The sequence below is a fragment of the Neophocaena asiaeorientalis genome, unplaced genomic scaffold (assembly GCF_003031525.2).
Source record: "Neophocaena asiaeorientalis asiaeorientalis breed wild unplaced genomic scaffold, Neophocaena_asiaeorientalis_V1.1 scaffold476, whole genome shotgun sequence".
NCBI classification, from domain to species: Eukaryota; Metazoa; Chordata; class Mammalia; order Artiodactyla; family Phocoenidae; genus Neophocaena; species Neophocaena asiaeorientalis.
Genome location: NW_020172178.1, coordinates 8,214,307 through 8,236,122, shown reverse-complemented (window position 1 = coordinate 8,236,122; position 21,816 = coordinate 8,214,307). Strand labels below are relative to the sequence as shown.

General features: G+C 43.6%; 1 protein-coding gene across 1 annotated transcript in view; it reads right to left on the bottom strand.

Annotated features, from left to right (window-relative positions):
• TECPR2 (tectonin beta-propeller repeat containing 2) overlaps positions 1-21,816 on the bottom strand; it is a 106,037-nt gene that overhangs the window by 83,807 nt on the left and 414 nt on the right. The window contains exon 2 of the mRNA XM_024759434.1: positions 7,005-7,293. Coding sequence (XP_024615202.1) covers positions 7,005-7,223 — 219 coding nt within the window. The 5' untranslated portion in view covers positions 7,224-7,293. The remainder of the gene's footprint in view (positions 1-7,004; positions 7,294-21,816) is intronic.

The following is a 21,816-nucleotide window of genomic DNA, read 5'->3' as shown; positions in this document are numbered from 1 at the left end:
AAGCTGGGACGAAGTGGCATGGACATATATACACTACCAAATGTAAAATAGATAGCTAGTAGGAAGCAGCCGCATAGCACAGGCAGATCAGCTCGGTGCCTTGTGTTCCTCTAGAGGGGTGGGATAGGGAGGGTGGGAGGGAGACGCAAGAGGGAGGAGATATGGGGATATATGTGTACACATAGCTGATTCACTTTGTTATACAGCAGAAACTGACACAAAGTTGTAAAGCAATTATACTCCAATAAAGATGTTAAAAAAAACAAACAAAAAACGAAAACAAATGGGCCTGTCACCAGGCCAGCTTTCAGACTATGAAACGTTACCTACCAATGGAATGGAAAACCTCATTGGACTGCAGCCTATATATATTCCTGATTGAAAATGTATACAATTCAGAAAGATAATTAATCTCTTTTTCTTTCTAGGTTTTTTATCTTTGAAATGACAATTGTTTTTGTGTTATTTTCTGGCTGTGCCACACAGCATGTGGGATCTTAGTTCCCCAACCAGGATTTGAACCTGTATCCCCTGCACTGGAAGTGCAGAGTCTTAACCACTGGACCACCAAAGAAGTCCCTGAAATGACAAAATTTTTAAACTGCATTTATGAAAAAGGAAATACTGTTCAATCAAGTGTGAATACACTGAGCTCTTATCAAGAGAGTACTAAGGAACTCGGATAGGAGAGGTAGTTCCCCTCAAAACTGGAGTCTGGAGTCAGAAGAGCTATCCCAGACGCAACCTCTCCTTTCTTCTCTCTCAACGTGGACAAGTCATCCACCGACTATAGTCCATGGTGTGTACCTGCCACACAGGCTTGCTTGAGGATCAGTTAGACAATACATTTGAGAGTGCTTTATAAACTGATTCCTGGCCTGTTTTGGTTCTCATATCAATAATCACATTAAATAACACTAACTCAAGCTTAATACATTGGTTTATTAACAAGCACATGTCAAGCACTGAATACAGATATTCGGGCTTCCAGAGCATCTGAATGATCATTTTTCATTTTGAAACCACTCATTCAGAAAAATTACACAACCATTTCGACCTCGCTAAGACATATGGCAAGATCTTCCATAAGCCATTTTGATCCCTGATGCAGTAATTTAGATGGTAATCAATCTCTGCATTCAGGGTACTGAGTCAGCTGCTGTGGTAATACACAGTAGGGCGCAGGCCCGCCCTCTCACAGCTGAGCTGTAGCAATGAGACGTGCACATGAAGAGCTGCCCCCCACGAGTGGGGGTGGCAGCGACTGAGCTCACTTTCACCTGCCACTTTACAGCTTGCAGCGTATGCTCATGGGCTATAAATACACTTGGTGCCACGTCGTGATACAGGGTAAGGGACCTGGATCTTAAGCTACAGGAAGGAAAAGGGGGACCCTTGAAGATGCCTGCTTTTGCAGGTGTATCAGTCAGAGGTGTTTCTGGTAACCCCATTAGGAACAGGATGGAAGGAGGAAGGCGTGGGACCAGGCAGGCAGGAGGACCAGCTGGGAGCCTCCTGTGATAGTTCAGGTGGAGGTAGTATGCGCCCAGTCAAGGGAAGTGGCAAACTGAACAGGTGCAAGGGCAGTAAACCCTGACGAGGAAAGAAGAGTATGAAGACCCGGTCAGAAGGAGGGCGGCAGTGATGAACAGAGCACATTGACTCTCTCTGTAAGGGACGCTCTGTCAGTCGCGCGTGTCCTGTGCTGGGCAACCTGTTCAGCGCTTCACAGGCATTATCTCCTGGGGTCCTCAAACCACCAAGAGGGCAGGTGCTGGAGTTATCCTCATTTTACAAAGGTGAAGCGATTTGTCTCAGGTCACAAAGCTAGAGAGAATCAATAGTCAGGACTCACACCCAAGTGTGACCCTACAGAGGCCCTGCTCTGCCTCGCTGCCCTATGCCTTCTGAGCAGATCCATGGCCGTGGAGATGGAAGGTGTGGTCGGCTGTGGGAAAGAAGGAGAATGAAAGGAGTGCAGGAATGTGAGTGATGGTTCCACCTCTGCTTTGAGAGAAGAAAGTAACATAACATGCTTTAGATGTGTATCATCTGACATGGCAACAGAATGTTAAAAAGAGAATATTTTCCCTGGGAATTTGTAATTATAAAAACCGCTACTGGGCTTCCCTGGTGGCGCAGTGGTTGAGAGTCCGCCTGCCGATGCAGGGGACGTGGGTTCGTGCCCCGGTCCGGGAAGATCCCACATGCCGCGGAGCGGCTGGGCCCATGAGCCATGGCCGCTGAGCCTGCGCGTCCGGAGCCTGTGCTCCACAACGGGAGAGGCCACAACAGTGAGAGGCCCGCTTACCACAAAAAAAAAAAAAAAAAAAAAAAAACCGCTACTACAACAGGAATCAAAATCACTTATTGGAGATCTTGCCACGTCATAGCACAAAATCAAAACGGTTGTGTAATTTTCCTGAATGAATGGTTTCAAAATCATTGCTCAGATGGGCTGGAAGCCTGAATGTCTATATGCAATGCTTGTACACGTGCTTTTTAATAAACCAATGCACTAAACTTGACTTAAGGTTATTTAACATGATTATTAAATAGATTTGGTTCTTGACTTAAGAACCGAAACATCCGAAGAATCAGATTATCAATATCTAACTATACTTCAGACAGAAACAAAATATGAAGTTTCAACTTCTCACAGTATAACACTCTAGCTACTCTGAAAAAGCATTCCTCTCCAGACACCTGGAAATGTTGAATAAGACACATAAAACATTCTTTTAAACGCATAGCTGATCTCCAGAAAAGTAAAGAAAATCTACAAGAGCCGAAAACAAAAAGAATGCTGTCAAACTAGAACAGAAGCCAGCCCTGAAGCTACAGGCTACATAGGGCAATCTGGCCAACACCTAGACCCTTGATGTTCTGAGGTGAGGACGGTTAATGAGGACAAGGCTTCAGGCCAGGTGACGTGGGGAGCTGGAACTGACATCCCCTGCTAAAACCAGAATCCCTGAAGACCTAACTCTCAGTGAAAGTGTAAACTAGGGAAAAATCAATTTGCTGGGAAATGAAGCTGACAAGGACCTTTGTCTTATCTCAGGCATTGACTGGAGTGAATAAAAAAGATTCTGTAATCACAAAGCTGCCGCATCCAGCACCAGAGTTTGAATTTATTCTCCCTTCCCACTGAAAAGAACCTTCATGCCAGGCACTTCACCTGACATGCTTCCGTGTTTGTAGCACTCCAAGGCGGCTGGCAGAGTGACCATCAACCCCATCTGTGGAACAGTCTCAACCCAGGCCCCTCAGCACTCCCACATATTAGGATCAGCCACATACCTCACAATTAGACATGACCACAGGGAAATAGGTCCCCTCAAGAAAAATCAACTAAAGAAAGCAATAACAGAATTGGACAACTCCTCATCCTGACTCAAGCATTTCATGTAGAGTGAGGAGACCCAGAACATAAAAGAAATATGCTTAAGGGGAGGGAAAGATTGGGAATTAACAGATACACACTACTATACATAAAATAAACAACAAAGACCTACTGTATAGCACAGGGAACTATATTCAATATTGTAATAACCCATGATGGAAAAGAATCTGAAAAAGAATATATAACTGAATCACTTTGCTATACACCTGAAACATTATAAATCAACTATGCTTCAGTAATGAAAAAGAAATATGCTTAAAAATGTTAAAGAAATGTAAAAAGAAGTTGAAACATAAGACCAAACTATTATCAGAAATAACAGAAATGAAAAAGAATCCAAAGAATGTAAAATCTCAGGGGTAGACTAAACAGCAGCCCAGCCACAGATGAAAGAAAATTACTGAACCAGACGACAGCTCTGTGCGGCAAAGGAGAGATAAAAAATATGACAGATGGGCTTCCCTGGTGGCGCAGTGGTTGAGAATCTGTCTGCTAATGCAAGGAACACGGGTTCGAACCCCGGTCTGGGAAGATCCCATATGCCGCAGAGCAGCTAGGCCCGTGAGCCACAACTACTGAGTCTGTGCTCTAGAGCCCGCAAGCCACAACTACTGAGCCCACGTGCCACAACTACTGAAGCCTATGCACCTAGAGCCCATGCTCCACAACAAGAGAAGCCACGGCGATGAGAAGCCCACGCACCACAACGAAGAGTAGCCCCCGCTCACTGCAACTAGAGAAAGCCCGTGCACAGCAATGAAGACCCAACACAACCATCAATAAATAAATAAATTAAATTATATATATATTTTAAAAAAGAATGTAGAAACCTTACTACCATATAGGTCCCTTACTCTCCCCTCTTACGTTATAGCTATCTTATATATTACTACATGTATACACACTGAAAACTCGATCAGTGTTATAATTTTTGCTGTCAAGTATATTTTAAAGAACTCAAGAGGAGAGAAACAGTCTACTGTATTTACTATTATTCTTCCTTCATTACTGATGTTCCAAGTTTCCTTCTGGTATCATTTCTCGTTTGCCTAAAGAACTTCCTGAAACAATTACTTAGAGCAGGTCTGCTGGCAGTGAATCCCCCTAGTTTTCCTTCATCTGAGAATATTTTTATCTCACCTTCTTTCCTAATAGATATTTTTCTTGGGTAAAAATTCTGAGCTGACCATTATTTTCTTTCAACACTTTATAAATGTTGTACCACTGTCTTCTATCCTCCACAGTTCCTGATGAGAAATTTTCGGGAATTCAAAGCATTGTCCCTTACAGGTAACGTGTCATTCTCCGGCTATCCACAACTACTGAGCTTGTGCTCTAGACCCCGCAAGCCACAACTACTGAGCCCACGTGCCACAACTACTGAAGCCTATGCACCTAGAGCCCATGCTCCACAACAAGAGAAGCCACGGCGATGAGAAGCCCACGCACCACAACGAAGAGTAGCCCCCGCTCACTGCAACTAGAGAAAGCCCGTGCACAGCAATGAAGACCCAACACAACCATCAATAAATAAATAAATTAAATTATATATATATTTTAAAAAAGAATGTAGAAACCTTACTACCATATAGGTCCCTTACTCTCCCCTCTTACGTTATAGCTATCTTATATATTACTACATGTATACACACTGAAAACTCGATCAGTGTTATAATTTTTGCTGTCAAGTATATTTTAAAGAACTCAAGAGGAGAGAAACAGTCTACTGTATTTACTATTATTCTTCCTTCATTACTGATGTTCCAAGTTTCCTTCTGGTATCATTTCTCGTTTGCCTAAAGAACTTCCTGAAACAATTACTTAGAGCAGGTCTGCTGGCAGTGAATCCCCCTAGTTTTCCTTCATCTGAGAATATTTTTATCTCACCTTCTTTCCTAATAGATATTTTTCTTGGGTAAAAATTCTGAGCTGACCATTATTTTCTTTCAACACTTTATAAATGTTGTACCACTGTCTTCTATCCTCCACAGTTCCTGATGAGAAATTTTCGGGAATTCAAAGCATTGTCCCTTACAGGTAACGTGTCATTCTCCGGCTACTTTTAAGATTCCTCTTTGTCTTTAGTTTTTAGAAGTCTGATTAGGATATGTCTGGGCATGGGTTTCTTTGGTCTATCCTGTTAGGGGTTCACTGCTGGATTCATAAGTCTTTTTTGTTAAGTGCTGAAGTATTTGAGAGATCTGATATATTAATCCATAACCATAGTTTTAAAGATTAACTATGTAATGGTTTTAAACGTCTGGGGAATTTGAGCAGTCAAATCCATGAGCTATTAAATAAAGAAAAGAAATAGCAATAGTTTTCATTTTCATACAAAAAATACAAATGTAAACTCTAGAGCCAGTCTGCCCAAGTTCAGACAACGGTGCCACCACTTCCTAACCACCTCACAAGTCACTCGACCTCTCTGTACCTCAGTTGTCGCCCTGGTAAATGGGGATGAGAAAACATCATCTACCTCACAGAGTCTTGTGAGGATGAAATGCGTTAATATATGTAAAGGTTCACAATAATGCCTGGCACATAGTAAGTGCTATATACATGCTAACCATTTGTGTTATTTTAAATTGAGTATAGAGGCTTAACAAAAACTAACTTTTTAAGTTAAACTTTAGGTTGAATATTGATTAAAATATAGATATTTGTAAATACTTCTCTTAAACACAAAAGCCTTGTCTTAGGCTGTAAAAGTCTACTAACCACAGGCAGAGCAGAACCCCATGAGGCTGTGAGGCAGGAGCCACAACTCAGTCACCCTTGAGTCTCTCACAAAACCTGAGCACTCATAAATCACAGATATCAACTCAGCGGGTGAATTCGGTCCACCTCCCCAGTAACTACAATACACAGAGATGCCTGAGCCAACCAACACAGAACAGAGGTCGGTCAGGACCCCAGTTGCAGTGTTCTACAGAAGTGACCTCAGTTAAGATGTACGTGTTCTGGCAGCTAGCCAAAGTTGATCCTGATCCTTTTCTCACAATAATTTCACCAGAATAGCTAGTGATTATTTGAGTAAGTCAGGTAAGGTATTTTGAAAAACAAAACACTTAGAAAACACTTAGAGGGACTTCCCTGGTGGTCCAGTGGCTAAGAGTCCACGCTCCCACTGTAGGGGGACCAGGTTCGATCCCTGGTCGATGAACTAAGATCCTGTATATCGCATGGTGCAGCCAAAAACAAAAAAACAAAACAAAACACTTAGAAAAACATGCCTACTTTCAAAGTTTTCTATTAAGTGTTAAACACTATAATGTTCTCTTTTAAAGTAACTCTGGATTTTTGGAGGCAGGAAAGTTAAAACATCAACATTTTTAGCTGTACTCCACCTCAATTAAAAATGGTCGGGGCTTCCCTGGTGGCGCAGTGGTTGAGAGTCCACCTGCCGATGCAGGGGACACGAGGTCGTGACTGGAAAAAAAAAAAAAAAAAAAAAGGTCATAAAGTATTGTTTGGGAAGGGCACTCAGGCCATATTCTAGCAAATCAGAAGTAAATTACCCCATCCTGGAACTCACAAGCATGTTAAACATTAGCCTGGGCACACACATGCTCAGGTGAGGACAAGCAAGACTCACCTCAAAGTTGTACTTCTTCATCTGATTCAAGTGCCGGCAGTACAGGTAGAGCATGCCAATGCTACTGCCCACGGCAATGTAGTCCCCGTTGGCGTCCAGGGCCGTGAGGTAGACCACTATGGAGCGGAACCCCTTCTGGATCTTTGTGGGAATGGCATTGAGGAGATAGTACAAAGGGCAGAACTCTCTGAATGTGACAGACTCTGATACGGATGCCATGGCCAACGTTTCCACAGATGATCTTCAAGCAGGACAGGAATTTTAACTGGCATCTAGGGAAACCTGGGGGCTGAAGAACAAGGCATTATAATGCTTTCAACATCTAGTCATGCAAAGAGAAGTCAGGTATAATAGTGGGAACGAGGAACTTTCAGGTGGGTATGAATTATAGTCAGAGCTGAATTAAACAGAGAAAGTAACCAAGTGCCATTAAGATCACTTTTGAGCATTTTAATTCAAAACTCACTTCAATATGTGCTGGCCCCTGTAATTTATATTGTGATAAATGCTATGGAGGGGAAGGGGTGGAAAAAATATTAAAAACAGTTCTTAATCTCAAGTAGCTTATGATCTAGTTAGGGAGGCAAAAGAAACTGTGAAGAGACATAAAACCAGATGTGATTAGGTGCTAATCTGTGGGTCTCAATGAGAAGAGGGAGAGAGCAGTGTGGACTAGAGAGTGGAGAAAGCTTCACCGGAAACATCCAAAATTCTGATGCCCACCAGGAAGGACAGAATGTGGAGAAGAGGAATTCCCTGGCAATCCGCACTTCCACTGCACGGTGCACGGATTTGATCCCTGGTCAGGGAACTACGATCCCGCAAGCTGCATGGCCAAAAAAAAAAGTGTGTGGAAAAGAAACAGTAAAGACACTGTACTAGAAGAACAGTGGACCGATCCAGACGTAGGAATAAGCTCACTGTGTCGAGGTGGTGGAGAAACATGTCCCCTGGCTGGATAGCCACAGCTTCCACAGCACTCAGAACATCAGCTACACAACACCTCCTATCTGTTCTGCACTGACACCCACACCTCTTGAAAATTTGGATTCAAAGCTTCCCTCAATAAAGGGAAGCGTGTTATATATCATCACACAGCGTGTTATACTTTAAAGTGTTCATTCACCCATTTAATCCTTACCCTACAAACTTTTACAAGGTTTTGGAAGTCCCAGCCACGGCAATCAGAGAAGAAAAAGAAATAAAAGGAATACAAATTGGAAAAGAAGTAAAACTGTCACTGTCTGCAGATGACATGAGACTATACATAGAAAATCCTAAAGATGACACCAGAAAACTACTAGAACTAATCAATGAATCTGGTAAGGTTGCAGGATACAAAATTAATGCTCAGAAATCTCTTTCATTCCTACGCACTAACAGTGAAAGATCAGAAAGAGAAATTGAGGGAAGAATCCCATTTACCATCACAACAAAAAGAATAATATACCTGGGAATAAACCTACCTGAGGAGACAAAAGACCTGTACTCAGAAAACTATAAAACACTGATGAAAGAAATCAAAGATGACGTAAACAGATGGAGAAATACACCATGTTCTTGGATTGGAAGAATCAATATTGTGATAACGACTATACTACCCAAAGCAATCTACAGATTCAGTGCAATCCCTATCAAATTACCAATGGCATTCTTCACAGAATTAGAACAAAAAATTTTACCATTTGTATGGAAACAAAAAAGACCCCGAAGAGGAAAGCAATCTTGAGAAAGAAAAGCAGAGCTGGAGGAATCAGGCTCTCCAACTTCAAACTATACTACAAAGCTACAGTAATCAGGACAAGTATGGTACTGGCACAAAAACAGAAATATTGATCAATGGTACAGGATAGAAAGCCCAGAGATAAACCCACGAACATATGGTCACCTAATTTAGGACAAAGGAGGCAAGAACATACAGTGGAGAAAAGACAGCCTCTTCAATAAGTGTGCTGGGAAAACTGCACAGCTACATGTAAAAGAATGAAATTAGAACACTACCTAACACCACACACAAAAATAAACTCCAAATGGATTAAAGACCTAAATGTAAGACCAGACACTATAAAACTCTTAGAGGAAAACATAGGAAAAACACACTTTGACATAAACCACAGCAAGATCTTTTTTGACCCACCTCCTAGAGTAAAGGAAATAAAAACAAAAATAAACAAATGAAATGGGACTTAATTAAATTTAAAAGCTTTTGCCCAGCAAAGGAAACCATAAACAAGACGAAAAGAAAACGCTCAGAATGGGAGAAAATATTTGCAAACAAAGGAACAGACAAAGGATTAATCTCCAAAATAGACAAACAGCTCATGGAGCTCAATATCAAAAAAACAACCAACCCAATTGAAAAATGGGCAGAACTAAACAGACATCTCTCCAAGGAGGACATACAGATGGCCAAGGGGCACATGAAAGGATGCTCAACGTCACTAATTATTAGTGAAATGCAAATCAGAACTACAATGAGGGGACTTCCCTGGTGGCACAGTGGCTAAGAATCCACCTGCCAATGCAGGGGACACAGGCTCGATCCCTGTCCTGGAAGATCCCACATGCCACGGAGCAACTAAGCCCATGTGCTTGGTTGAGCACTGCACTCTAGAGCCCACGCACCACAACTACTGAAGCCTGCATGCCCTAGAGCCCACGCACTGCAACTACTGCGCCGGTGTGCCTTGAGCCCCTGCTCCACAGCAAGAGAAGCCACTGCGATGAGAAGCCCGCGCACAACAAAGAGTAGCCCCCGCTCAGCAACTAGAGAAAGCCTGCGCGCAGCAACGAAGACCCAACTCAGCCAAAAAAACCAAGCAAACAAAAACTACAATGAGGTATCACCTCACACCGGTCAGAATGGCCGTCATCAAAAAACCTACAGGGCTTCCCTGGTGGCACAGTGGTTAAGAGTCCGCCTGCCAACGCAGGGGACACGGGTTCGATCCTTGGTCCAGGAAGACCTCACATGCTGCAGAGCAACTAAGCCCATGCGCCACAACTACTGAGCCTGCGCTCTAGAGCCTGCAAGCCACAACTACTGAAGCCCGCGCACCTAGAGCCCGTGCTCCACAAGAGAAGCCACCACAACGAGAAGCCCGTGCACCGCAACAAAGAGCAGCCCCGCTCGCCGCAACCAGAGAAAGCCCGTGGGCAGCAGCAAAGACCCAACTCAGCCAAAAATAAATAAATCAAGTAAATAAATTTATTTTTTAAAAGTCTACAAACAATAAATGCTGGAGAGGGTGTGGAGCAAAGGGAACCCTCTTGCACTGTTGGCGGGAATGTAAATTGATACAGCCACTGTGGAGAACAGTATGGAGATTCCCTAAAAAACTAGAAATAGAACTACCATATGACCCAGCAATCCCACTACTGAGCATATACCCTGAGAAAACCATAACTCAAAAGGACACACGTACCCCAACTGGTTCATTGCAGCACTGTTTACAATAGCCAGGATATGGAAACAACCTAAATGTCCAAAGACAGATGAATGAATAAAGAAGATGTGGTACACACATACAATGGAATATCACTCAGCCATAAAAAGGAATGAAGTTGGGTCATTTGTAGAGATGTGGATGGACCTAGAGTCTGTTATACAGAGTGAAGTAAGCCAGAAAGAGAAAAACAAATATTGTTTATTAACACATATATGTGGAATCTAGAAAAATGGTACAGATGAACCTATTTGCAGGGCAGGAACAGAGACGTAGAGAATGGACATGTGGACACAGGAGGGCAAGGGGTGGGTGGGACGAACTGGGAGGTTAGAATTGACATAAATACACTAACAAGCATAAAACAGACAGCTAGTGGGAACTTGCTATAAAGCACAGGAAGCTCAGCTCGGTGCTCTGTGATGACCTGGATGGGTGGGAGGGAGGTCCAAGAGGGAGGGGATACATGTATACATATAGCTGATTCACTTCATCGTACAGCAGAAACTAACACAACGTTGTAAAGCAATTATATTCTAATAAAAAAAACAACTTTTACATAAGCTACTGAGGGCCAGAGGGTCACAAGACTTGCTCAAGACCACACGGGCAAGACCTGAATCTAGGCCGTTGCCCTTCAAGTCCTCAGCCCTTTCCAAAGGACTCTCTATCACATCCCCACCGCCTGCTTCTCTTTCTCCACACATCCTCTTCCTCTCCTGTTGATGGCCATCTCTGCCTGGTCCCCTCCACCACTGGTCTGTAAGCCCAAGAGCAGAGGCCACATCCACCTCATTTACCCCTGTAGCCCCTGGAACCTAGAAAAGGGTCAGGCACATTGGAGGCACTAAGTATTAATTAATTAATTTTTTTATAAATTTATTTGTTTTATTTATTTATGTATTTTCGGCTGCATTGGGACTTCATTGCTGTGCGCGGTCTTTCTCTAACTGCAGCGAGCAGGGGCTACTCTTCATTGCAGTGTGCGGGCTTCTCACTGCGGTGGCTTCTTTTGTTGTGGAGCACGGGCTCTAGGTGTGCGGGCTTCAGTAGTTGTGGCTCGCGGGTTCTAGAGCACAGGCTCAGCAGCTGTGGCGCATGGGATGGGCCTAGTTGCTCCACAGCATATGGAATCCTCCCGGACCAGGGCTCGAACCCGTGTCCCCTACATTGGCAGGCGGACTCTCAACCACTGCGCCACCAGGGAAGTCCCACACTAAGTATTTATTGAATAAATGAATGAGTTATAAAAAAGGAAAATCTGCAAGGAAGGAGTGAGTTCAAGAATGGAAAAGAAACGAAATTTCATCTTTTCTCCAATATGGCCCCAGTTCAACGCTGGAATAAACAACCTCTAGGTCATTTTCAGACTCCTATTTCATTTGACAGTCATGATAGACGAAACACACAGTGAAGCAGGCAGGGTAACTCACAAACACCTTTCCTAGAGGTAAGTAAACAGTAATAAGTCCCTCTGCAATGGTTAAGAACATTAATATACCCTCTTTTAGCAGAAGTTGAAGCTCTGGAAGGTTCAGAAATTTGCCCAGGGTCATATAATTCTAAGTGAAATTTTGACGGTGAATGTTGATCCTGTCCATACAGCAGCATACTTCATAAATTTACAACTTTGTAAGGTCAAGACTGCCTTGGCTAAAAGATATCCATGCTCCCCAATCTTTGGTTTGTACAAGTACTCCAGAGAGGTGGGCAAAACCCACATGACCCCGAAATCAAATGAAAATGAAACGTCTATCAGGCAAACACAAGCAAGGACAGCCACGATCAGACACCTTGGGAAAGCACGTAGATCATTTTAAGGAGGACGCTAAAGGCAAAATAACAATGAAAGTAGCAACAGTGGTAACAGTAAACACTATTACTTAACGGAAACTGTTTTAGCACACGAACTCATTAAATCCTCACAAAAACCTCAGGAGCCTGGCACCACTGTTATCTCCACTTTACAGGCGAGAAATGTTCTCATTTCAACAGCTCCTCTCCACCTTCAAGCAGACGGGCATCACAGGAGCAGGAAAAGATGTATTTCCTTGATGGCTGTGTGCACACAAACACTGATGTGCCACAATTTACGTGATGTTTTTAAAATAAAATTTTATTTTTATGAAAGTTACAAATGTTCGCTATCAAACACGTAGCAATATAGAAAAGTACAAAGAATGAAATAAATGCCACTCATAATCCCATCGTAGAGACATGTTACATATATAGATAGGGTATAGCTACATGTGTGTAAACACACACAGGGTTTTTCACTTAATAAATCATGAGCATTTGCCATGTCATTAAATACTTCCCTAGAGTAAGATTTTTAGTGACCATATAAAAAAACTGCAGAGAACACGCTATAGTCATAAACCAAGAGAACATGCTATATTCATAAACCAAGATTTTCTCAAAGTGTTTTAATTTCCACTTTAGCTGATGAGATCTCCTAGGAAGCAAGCAGAGGTACGAAGCACTTCACAAATGTCAGTGGATATTAATTCCTCCTTTAAAAGTCTTTTTCCTCAAAGTAGCCCTGTCAAATTATGACATCTAGATTTCAAAAACTCATTCCCTTGAACTGATACTATTCACTAAGAGTTCCATAATCTCTACACAGAAGGGGCTTTGAGGTTGCAGTCTGGTTAGAAGGGGGCAGAGGACTTGCCTTGAAACTGCACTTGTAAAGCAGGCACACTAGTCTCACTTAGAAAATATGTTTATTTGAAATGGCGTAGGCAGTATTAGAGGATAATATGGAAGGTCAGAGTCTCTGGAACCATCTCCTTGGCACAATCAGTGATCATACAATCAAAAGCAATTTCAAATGTGTAAGAAGGGAGTGCAGGACTCGCTGGCCAAACTCCATTAAAAACTATCATAATTCTGTAACAGGTAACAGACAGCATAATCAAATTTTGGATCAAAATTATTTAAGCTGAAACCCTAGCATTCATCCATGATTTCTCCCTCTCCCTCACCCCTACAGTAATCCCTCACCTTGTTCCATCAGCTCTATGTCCTAACCTACCTCACAGCCGGCCTCTTCTCACCAACTCTGTGGCCATGCCTGAGACAAATCCAGTACACCTCTCATGTGGACCACGGCATTGTTCTTGTAACAACTGCTCTCCTGCTTCTACACCTGTCCCTGGAATCCGGATTCATACAGAGCAGTCAGAATAAGCTCTCTGACTTCAACAAAATTAAAAACTTTTGTGCTCTGAAGGACATCATCAAGAAAAGTAAAATGACAACCCACAGAATGAGAGAAAATACTTGTTAATCATACATCTGACAAAGGACTTGTATCCAGAATATATGAGAAATGCTTAAAACTTAATAATTAAAAGGTTTTTTGTTGTTGTTGTTTTGTTGTTGTTGTTTTTTTGCGGTACGCGGGCCTCTCACTGTTGTGGCCTCTCCCGTTGCGGAGCACAGGCTCTGGACGCGCAGGCTCAGCGGCCATGGCTCATGGGCCCAGCCGCTCTGCGGCATGTGGGATCTTCCCAGACCAGGGCACGAACCCGCGTCCCCTGCATCGGCAGGCGGACTCTCAACCACTGCGCCACCAGGGAAGCCCAAAAGGTAATTTTTAAGTGGGCAGCAGATCTGAATAGACTTTTCTCCTCGGAAGACATACAAATGGCCAATAAGCACATGAAAAGATGCTCAGTATCATTAATCATCAGGGAAAATGCAAAACAAAACCACAAGATATCACTTCACACTCACTAGGATGGCTATAATCAAAAAGACAGATAAGTGTTAACAAGGATGTGGAGAAACACATACATTGTTGGAACATTGCTGGAACCCTCATACATTGTTGGTAGAAAATAAAATGCGGCAGTCACTGGCAGTTCCTCAAAAGGTTAAACATACAGTTACCATATGACCCAGCAATTCTACTCCTAGTCATATACCTAAGAGAAATGAAAACGTATGTCTACACAAAAACTTGTATACAGAATTTCATATTACTATTCATAAAAGCCAAAAAGTAAAACAACCCAACTGTCCATCAACTGATGAATGGATAAACAAAACATTGTATATCCATGTAACTATTATTCAGCAATAAAAATGAAGTACTGATATATGCTACAATATGATGAACCTTGAAAACATTATGCTAAGTGAAAGAAGCCAGACACGAAGGACCACACATTTGCATGATTCCATTTATATGAAATAGCAAATGGCCAGAATAAGCAAATCTACAGACAGAAAGCACAGCAATGACTGCCTGAAGCTGAGAGAAGAGAGTGGGGGTGGGCATGACTGCTAAAGGACATGGTGTTTCTTTTTAGGATGGTATGTCCTAAAACTGATTGTTGCATAACTCTGTGAATATACTAAACAACACTGAATTGTACACCTTGAATGGTTAATATATATGGTATGTAAAATCTCAATGAAGCTATTACCCCAAAAAAACACACCAAAAAACCCCCAAAAAACAAAACAAACAAAAAAAAGAAGAATCAGCTCTCCAACATGCATTCATGACAAAAACTTCAGTAAACCAGAAACGGAGGGGAACTTCCTCAACCTGATAAGGAATATCTACACAAAAAACCTAACAACTAACATTACACTTAATGTTGAGAAACCCAGAGCTTCCCCAACTGGGCTTCCCTGGTGGCGCAGTGGTTAAGAATCCACCTGCCAATGCAGGGGACACGGGTTCAAGCCTTGGTCCAGGAAGATCCCACATGCCGCACAGCAACTAAGCCCGTGCGCCAAAACTGCTGAGCCTGCGTTCTAGAGCCCATGTGCCACAAATACTGAAGCCCATGTGCCTAGAACCCGTGCTCCGCAACGAGAAGGCACCGCAACGAGAAGCCCGCGCACTGAAACGAAGAGTAGCCCCCACTCAACGCAACTAGAGAAAGCCCGCGCGCAGCAACGAAGACCCAATGCAGCCAAAAATAAATAAGTAAATAAATTAAAAAAAAAAAAAAAAAAAAGCTTCCCCAACTGAGATCAGGTACAAAGCAAGGATGTCCCCCTCTCACCACTCCTTTTCAACATTTACTGGAAGTTCTAGCTAATGCAATAAGACAAGGAAATAAAAGGTATACAGATTAGGAAGGAAGAAATAAAACTATGTTTGTGGATGACTTTTTCATCTATGTGGAAAATCTGAAAGAATTAATAAAAAAACTCCTGAAACTAATAGGCAATTATAGCAAGGTTTCAGGATACAAGATTAATATACAAAAGTCAATCACTTCCCTATATACCAGCTATGAACAAGTGGAATTTTAAATTAAAAACACAGTATCATTTACATTTGCATCCCCCCAAACAAAACACTTAGGTATAAATCTAACAAAATATGTAAAGAGCTATACAAGGAAAAGTATAAAACTCACATGAACAAAATCAAAGAACAACTAAATAAATAGAGAGATATCCCATGTTCACAGATAAGAAAATTCAATATTGTTAAGATGTCAATTCTTCCCAACTGGATGTACAGATTCAGTGTAATCCCAATAAGTTATTTTGTGGATACCAACAAAATAATTCTAAAGTTTGTATAGAAAGACAAAAGACCCAAAATAGCCAACACAATATTGAAGGAGAAAAAGTTAGAGGACTGAGAAGACCCAACTGCAAAACTTATTATAAAGCATCAGTTATCAAGATAGTGATACTGGCAAAAGAACAAATGGATCAACAGAACAGAAGAGAAAGCCCAGATATAGACCCACATAAATACAGCCAGCTGATCTCTGACAATGGAGCAAAGGCAATACAATGGAGCAAAGACAGCCTTTTCAATAAATGGTGCTAGAACAACTGGACATCCACATGTAAAAAAGTGAATATAGGCATAGACTTTTCACAAAAATTAACTCAAAATGGATCACAGGGGCTTCCCTGGTGGCACAGTGGTTAAGAATCCACCAGCCAATGCAGGGGACATGGGCTCCATCCCTGGTCCGGGAAGATCCCCCATGCCACGGAGTAACTAAGCCCATGAGCCACAACTACTGAAGCCCGCGTGCCTAGAGCCCGTCCTCCACAACAAGAGAAGCCACCACAATGAGAAGCCCAAGCGCCGCAATGAAGAGTAGGCCCCACTCGGAAACTAGAGAAAGCCCGCGCGCAGCAACGAAGACCAAACGCAGCCCCCAAAAAAGGATCACAGACCTAAATGTACAGCACAAAAGCTATAAAACTTCTAGAAGGCAATACAGGAGAAAACCTAGATGACCTTGGGTATGGTGATGACATTTTAAATAGTATCACCAAAGGCATGATCCATGAAAGAAGTAACCGATAAGCTAGACTTCATTAAAATTTAAAACTTCTGCTTTACAAAAGACAATGCCAAATGAAGGAGGAGCCAAGCCACACATTAGGAGAAAAACTGCAAAACGTACCTATCTGATAAAGGGCTGTTATCCAAAATATACAAAGAACTTTTAAAACTCAACAACCCAATTAACATATAGGCCAGGGCTTCCCTGGTGGTGGTGCAGTGGTTGAGAGTCCACCTGCTGATGCAGGGGACACGGGTTCGTGCCCCAGTCTGGGAAGATCCCACATGCTGCGGAGTGGTTAGGCCCGTGAGCCATGGCCGCTGAGCCTGCGCGTCCGGAGCCTGTGCTCCGCAACAGGAGAGGCCACAACAGTGAGAGGACCGCGTACTGCAAAAAAAAAAAAAAAAAAAAAAAGGCAATATAATGAAAAAAAAAAAAAAAAAAATACAGGCCAAAGATCTTAATAAACACCTCACCAAAGAAGACATACAGATGTCAAATAAGTCTATGAAAAGATGCTCCACATCATATATCAGGAGAATGCAAATTAAAACGAGATACCATCACACACCTAGTAGAATGGCCAAAATCTGGAACACTGACAACACCAAATGCTGGTGAGAATGTGGAGCAACAGGAACTCTCATTCATTGCTGGTGGGGATGCAAAATGGTACAGCCGCTTAGGAAGACAATTTGAAGGTTTCTTACAAAACTAAACATAATCTTACCATATGATCCAGCAGTTGCAGCCCTTGGTACTTATCTAAACGAGTTCAAAACTTATGCACACACAGAACCTTCACCAGAATGTTTACAACATCTTTATTCATAATTGTAAATAAAAATCTGGAAGCAACTAGCACATTAGTAAGTGAATGAATAAATAAACTTTGGTACATCCAGGCACTAGAATATTATTCAGCACTACAAAGAAATGGGCTCTCAAACCATGAAAAGACACGGAGGAACTTGAAGGGCACATTACTAAGTTAAAGAAGGCAATCTGAAAAGGCTGCATGCTGTATAGTTTCAACTCTGGAACCTTCTGGAAAAGGCAAAGCTATGGAGACAGTAAAAAGATCAGTGGTTGCCAGGGTTTGTGTGGGGGAGGGGAAGGGATAAGTAGGCAGAGCACAGAGGATTTTGGGGGCAGTAAAAACACTGACACCATAAAGATGGATACGTGTCACTATACATTGGCCCAATCCTACAGAGCACACACCACCAACCCTAAGGTGAACGATGGACTCTGGGTGATCACGCTGTATCACTGCAGGTTCATCAGCTGTAACAAACGCCCCACTCCGGTGAGAGATGCTGATAAAGCGGGAGGCTATGCACGCGGGTGGGGCAGGGAGCAAACGGGAAATCTCTGTAGCTTCCCCTCAGTTTTGCTGTGAACCTAAAACTGCTCTGAAAAAAAGCATCTAAAAAAAAGTTCTTTGAAAGAGAAATGGGTGGATCTCATACCACTCACCCTATTCAACATTCTACAGTGGTTCCCCAGTGCTCTGAGAATAAGCAAATACCCTTCTGTAGCCTACAGGCTGTGTGGTCTGACCCCTTCCTGGCTCCCCCATCACATCTCCACCTCTCTCCACTCATCCCCCAAGCTCTAGCTCCACTGGTCCACTCTGCCCTCCTCAGGCTTCAGAACTGACTACTCCCCCTACGATGGACCGTTCATCTCTCTCCACACACCAGGCTTCAGAAAGGCCTTCCCTGATCAGATCACTCACAGTATCCATCAGTCCCCTCCTCCTTCTAACATATCATCTTGTTTATGTCCTTCATAATTCTCATCACAACCTTTACTTACTTTATTTGATAAACAGTTTAATGATCATCTCTCTCATGAGAATGTAAGCAACATAAACCCTCTCTTGTTTACCAATGAAAAGCCTCGTACGTTAACAATGTCTTTGGCACGGAGTAGGTGTTCAGTAAAGATTTGTTGAATGAATAAGTAAAACGTTAACTTCAGGTCTTACTGCAAAAGAATATTCTCAATCCAATCTTTAAAATCAATAATGCTTCCCTGGTTCTGAATATTTCCATTAAAAATATAAAACATCAAAACATTCTTCTTTGAGGCAGGATAATTCTCTCCCCCATTAACACCACAATCCCATACACCTGGAAGGTGGGAGCTGACCTTCACGCTGACTGATAGCACCCAAATGCCTGATGGGCAGTTTTTAAAAACTGGAGCTAGGACTAATAACACATAGTCTAAATCATCCACTTAGTACAACGATCGGAAGTTGCCAGAGCACCCTGACAGCTCTAATGGTTCAAGGGTTCTCTCCAAAATCTCTAGGAAGTGACAGTTAGTCACTCCCTGTTGCGGGGTCTTTTTTTTTTTTTTAACATCTTTATTGGCGTATAATTACTTTACAATGGTGTTTTAGTTTCTGCTGTACAACAAAGTGAATCAGCTATACATATACGTATGTCCCCATACCTCCTCCCTCTTGCGTCTCCCTCCCATAGTCTGTTTTTAAAGTCTGGCTACAACGTCCACTGTTCTTTTAAATGTTAAAGTCTTATGGCTGAACATAATGAGATGGAGGCAGTCATTTATCTTCCAGATGAGGTTCTGTCACTTTTCTGATCCCAAGCCCGCTGGCTAGCCAGTGCTCAGGATCTAAAGCCTGATGACAGCATGAAGCTGAGCAGTTCAACAAACCGGTCCGCATCCAGCTTCACCTCAGGCCACTCTTCCATCCACATACTCCACGCTGCAGCCACAGTGAGCTTCCCACCACAGTCCCTGAACACACCATGACCCGTGTGTCTTTGCAAAGTCCCTTTCATTCCTTCCCCGTCCCCCATACACATCTTGTAAGAACAAGTTCTCCACAGGAAGCCTTCAGCCTCCCTCTTTCACGGAACGCTATGAGGGCAGTTATCACAGGGCACCATCATGATCTGTTCTCTATCTTCCTCAATGGCTTCTTTCTAGTCTTCATCTACGTCCTGTTCATCCACAAATTTGCAGCGCTTCAAAAGACCAATAGGGAGTGTGGTACGATCAACGCTCAACACATATCTGCTGAATTCACCTCCCTCGAAACACTGTGCCAGAATTCCCCAAGTCTGACAGAAGGAAACAGAAAGCCACCCTACCTCAGTTACGTCCATGATTATGCAAAAATTCACTGGTCTCTTATGTCTGGATCCAAAGAATACGTTCATTTAAAATTGACACACACTTGCAACAACAGCTCACTTCCACCTCAGCAGTTCACAGAGCCATCAACTACCCCCTCTGGATTCAAGCTCCTTGAGCTCCACTGTATCTAGAAATCTCTCCATGCTTGACTCCGAAGCTTGTCTTCATTATGTGTGTAACTGTTTCCTCATCTGATCTTCACTTATTCTAAGTTTAATCAACTGCTCTGCCTGACGCCTGTTTCCTTCCCTTTTTCCTCATTAAGTTCCAGGAGCCGTTTTGCTCAAACTACATAGAAGCTAATATGAAATGAGACCTTCCTCAAACTTGAAGTGTAATTTCTCTAAGAGAAAACTGAAAACAAATCCAGGAGGAGCCAATCTTCTATTGAAAAAGACAATGTGACAACAAAATAACTTAAACCTAACAAAAGCTACTTACTGGTCACTCCTTCAGAAGAGGACTTTCCTTATCCCACCACCAGTCTCCAAGCCAGTCCTGAAAACTCAAATAGAGCATCCCCTGTATCTATGCCTGCTGGTTCTCAAGTCTGAAAGTGCCCTGAGGGCAGGGACTGGGTCTGTCTGGTCCACCACAGCATCCCTAGAAGCTGGTATGTGGCTGGCATACAACAGGCCCCAAATAACTATCTGCTGAATGAACCAACAAGAGATGTTGGGGAAAAAAAAAAGCAAGGTCAGAACTTTGTCAAGGTACATTGTAGCTGGGTGAGAGAAAGTACAAAATGCCTTGCAGCTCCCTGCAGGAGTCACTGGTGACCACAAGGGCTACAGTGGCTTTATTCCCAGATTCTGCCCATGCTGGGATCTGGGTTTGGGGATTTCCAGAACTCCTTTCCTTAAAGTTCTCAAGACCTTGGCTACAAGGAGGAAGTTAACCCCAAGGGCAACTGATCACTCCAGCAGATAAGGCAAAGGTGCATCCATGCTGATACCCCACGTTCTGCCTACAAATGTTAGCAACAGAACAGAATAAAATTCCTGAATCTCAGCGACAAAGTGAGGAAGAACAAAGGGAAGGGAAGAGAAAAGGAAGTAGGGTATGTGGGTGAGGAGAGCAGGGGCTAACCTTTATTGAAATGGACCGCGTGCCAGGCACGGTGCTGAGCGATTCACACGCACTGACCCATTTAATCCTTCCACCAAGCCAGAGCTAGAAACTATTACCATCCCTACTTTACTGATGATGAACCTGAAGTTTAGTGACACATCACTTGCCCTGAGCACACAGCTAGGAAGGGGCAGCGCTGTGAGCCGGGTCTGACTCGAGAGTACCCCACTCTTCAACCTGCACTCACTATTCTGCCTCTGAGGCCTTAAGGCAGGACTGGGAGACGAGTCGTTCATTTATCCATTTAACGAACACTTACCGAGCACCTACTGGGTACATGCCAAGGCGTGGTGCCAGGCGCTGGTGGGCGGATGAAGGGACGGGGACTGAGAGGGTCGGGGGATAAGACGCAGCGTCAATCTTAAGACCACGGAGCTCGGCGCCTCGGGCCCGCGGCGCAAAGGGGATGCCAGGGTGCGGCACAGGGGAGGGAAAGCGCGGAAGGGGAGGGGCGAGCGAGCCGGGTCGCGTGGCGCGGAGGGCCCGCGGGAGGCGTCGGCCGACCCGCGGCGCCCAGGAGAGGTGGGCGACGACCACTCCCTCGGCGGACTGACAGCTTCTGCCAGGCAGGCAGCCCGGCGCTTCGTGTGCCACGGCATTCGGCCTCGGCCGTCCGGCACGGGCGAGACGGAGTCCGGGAAAGGGAGGGAAACGGGCAATGAGACCCTGAGGCGAGGGAGAGTGGCCCAGGGGCTGCGTGAGCGGCGGCGGGAAGGCCGAGGGAGGGGCGCGGGGCCGGGCGGTGGGGCGGGCGGCGTCGCGGGCGGCGTCGCG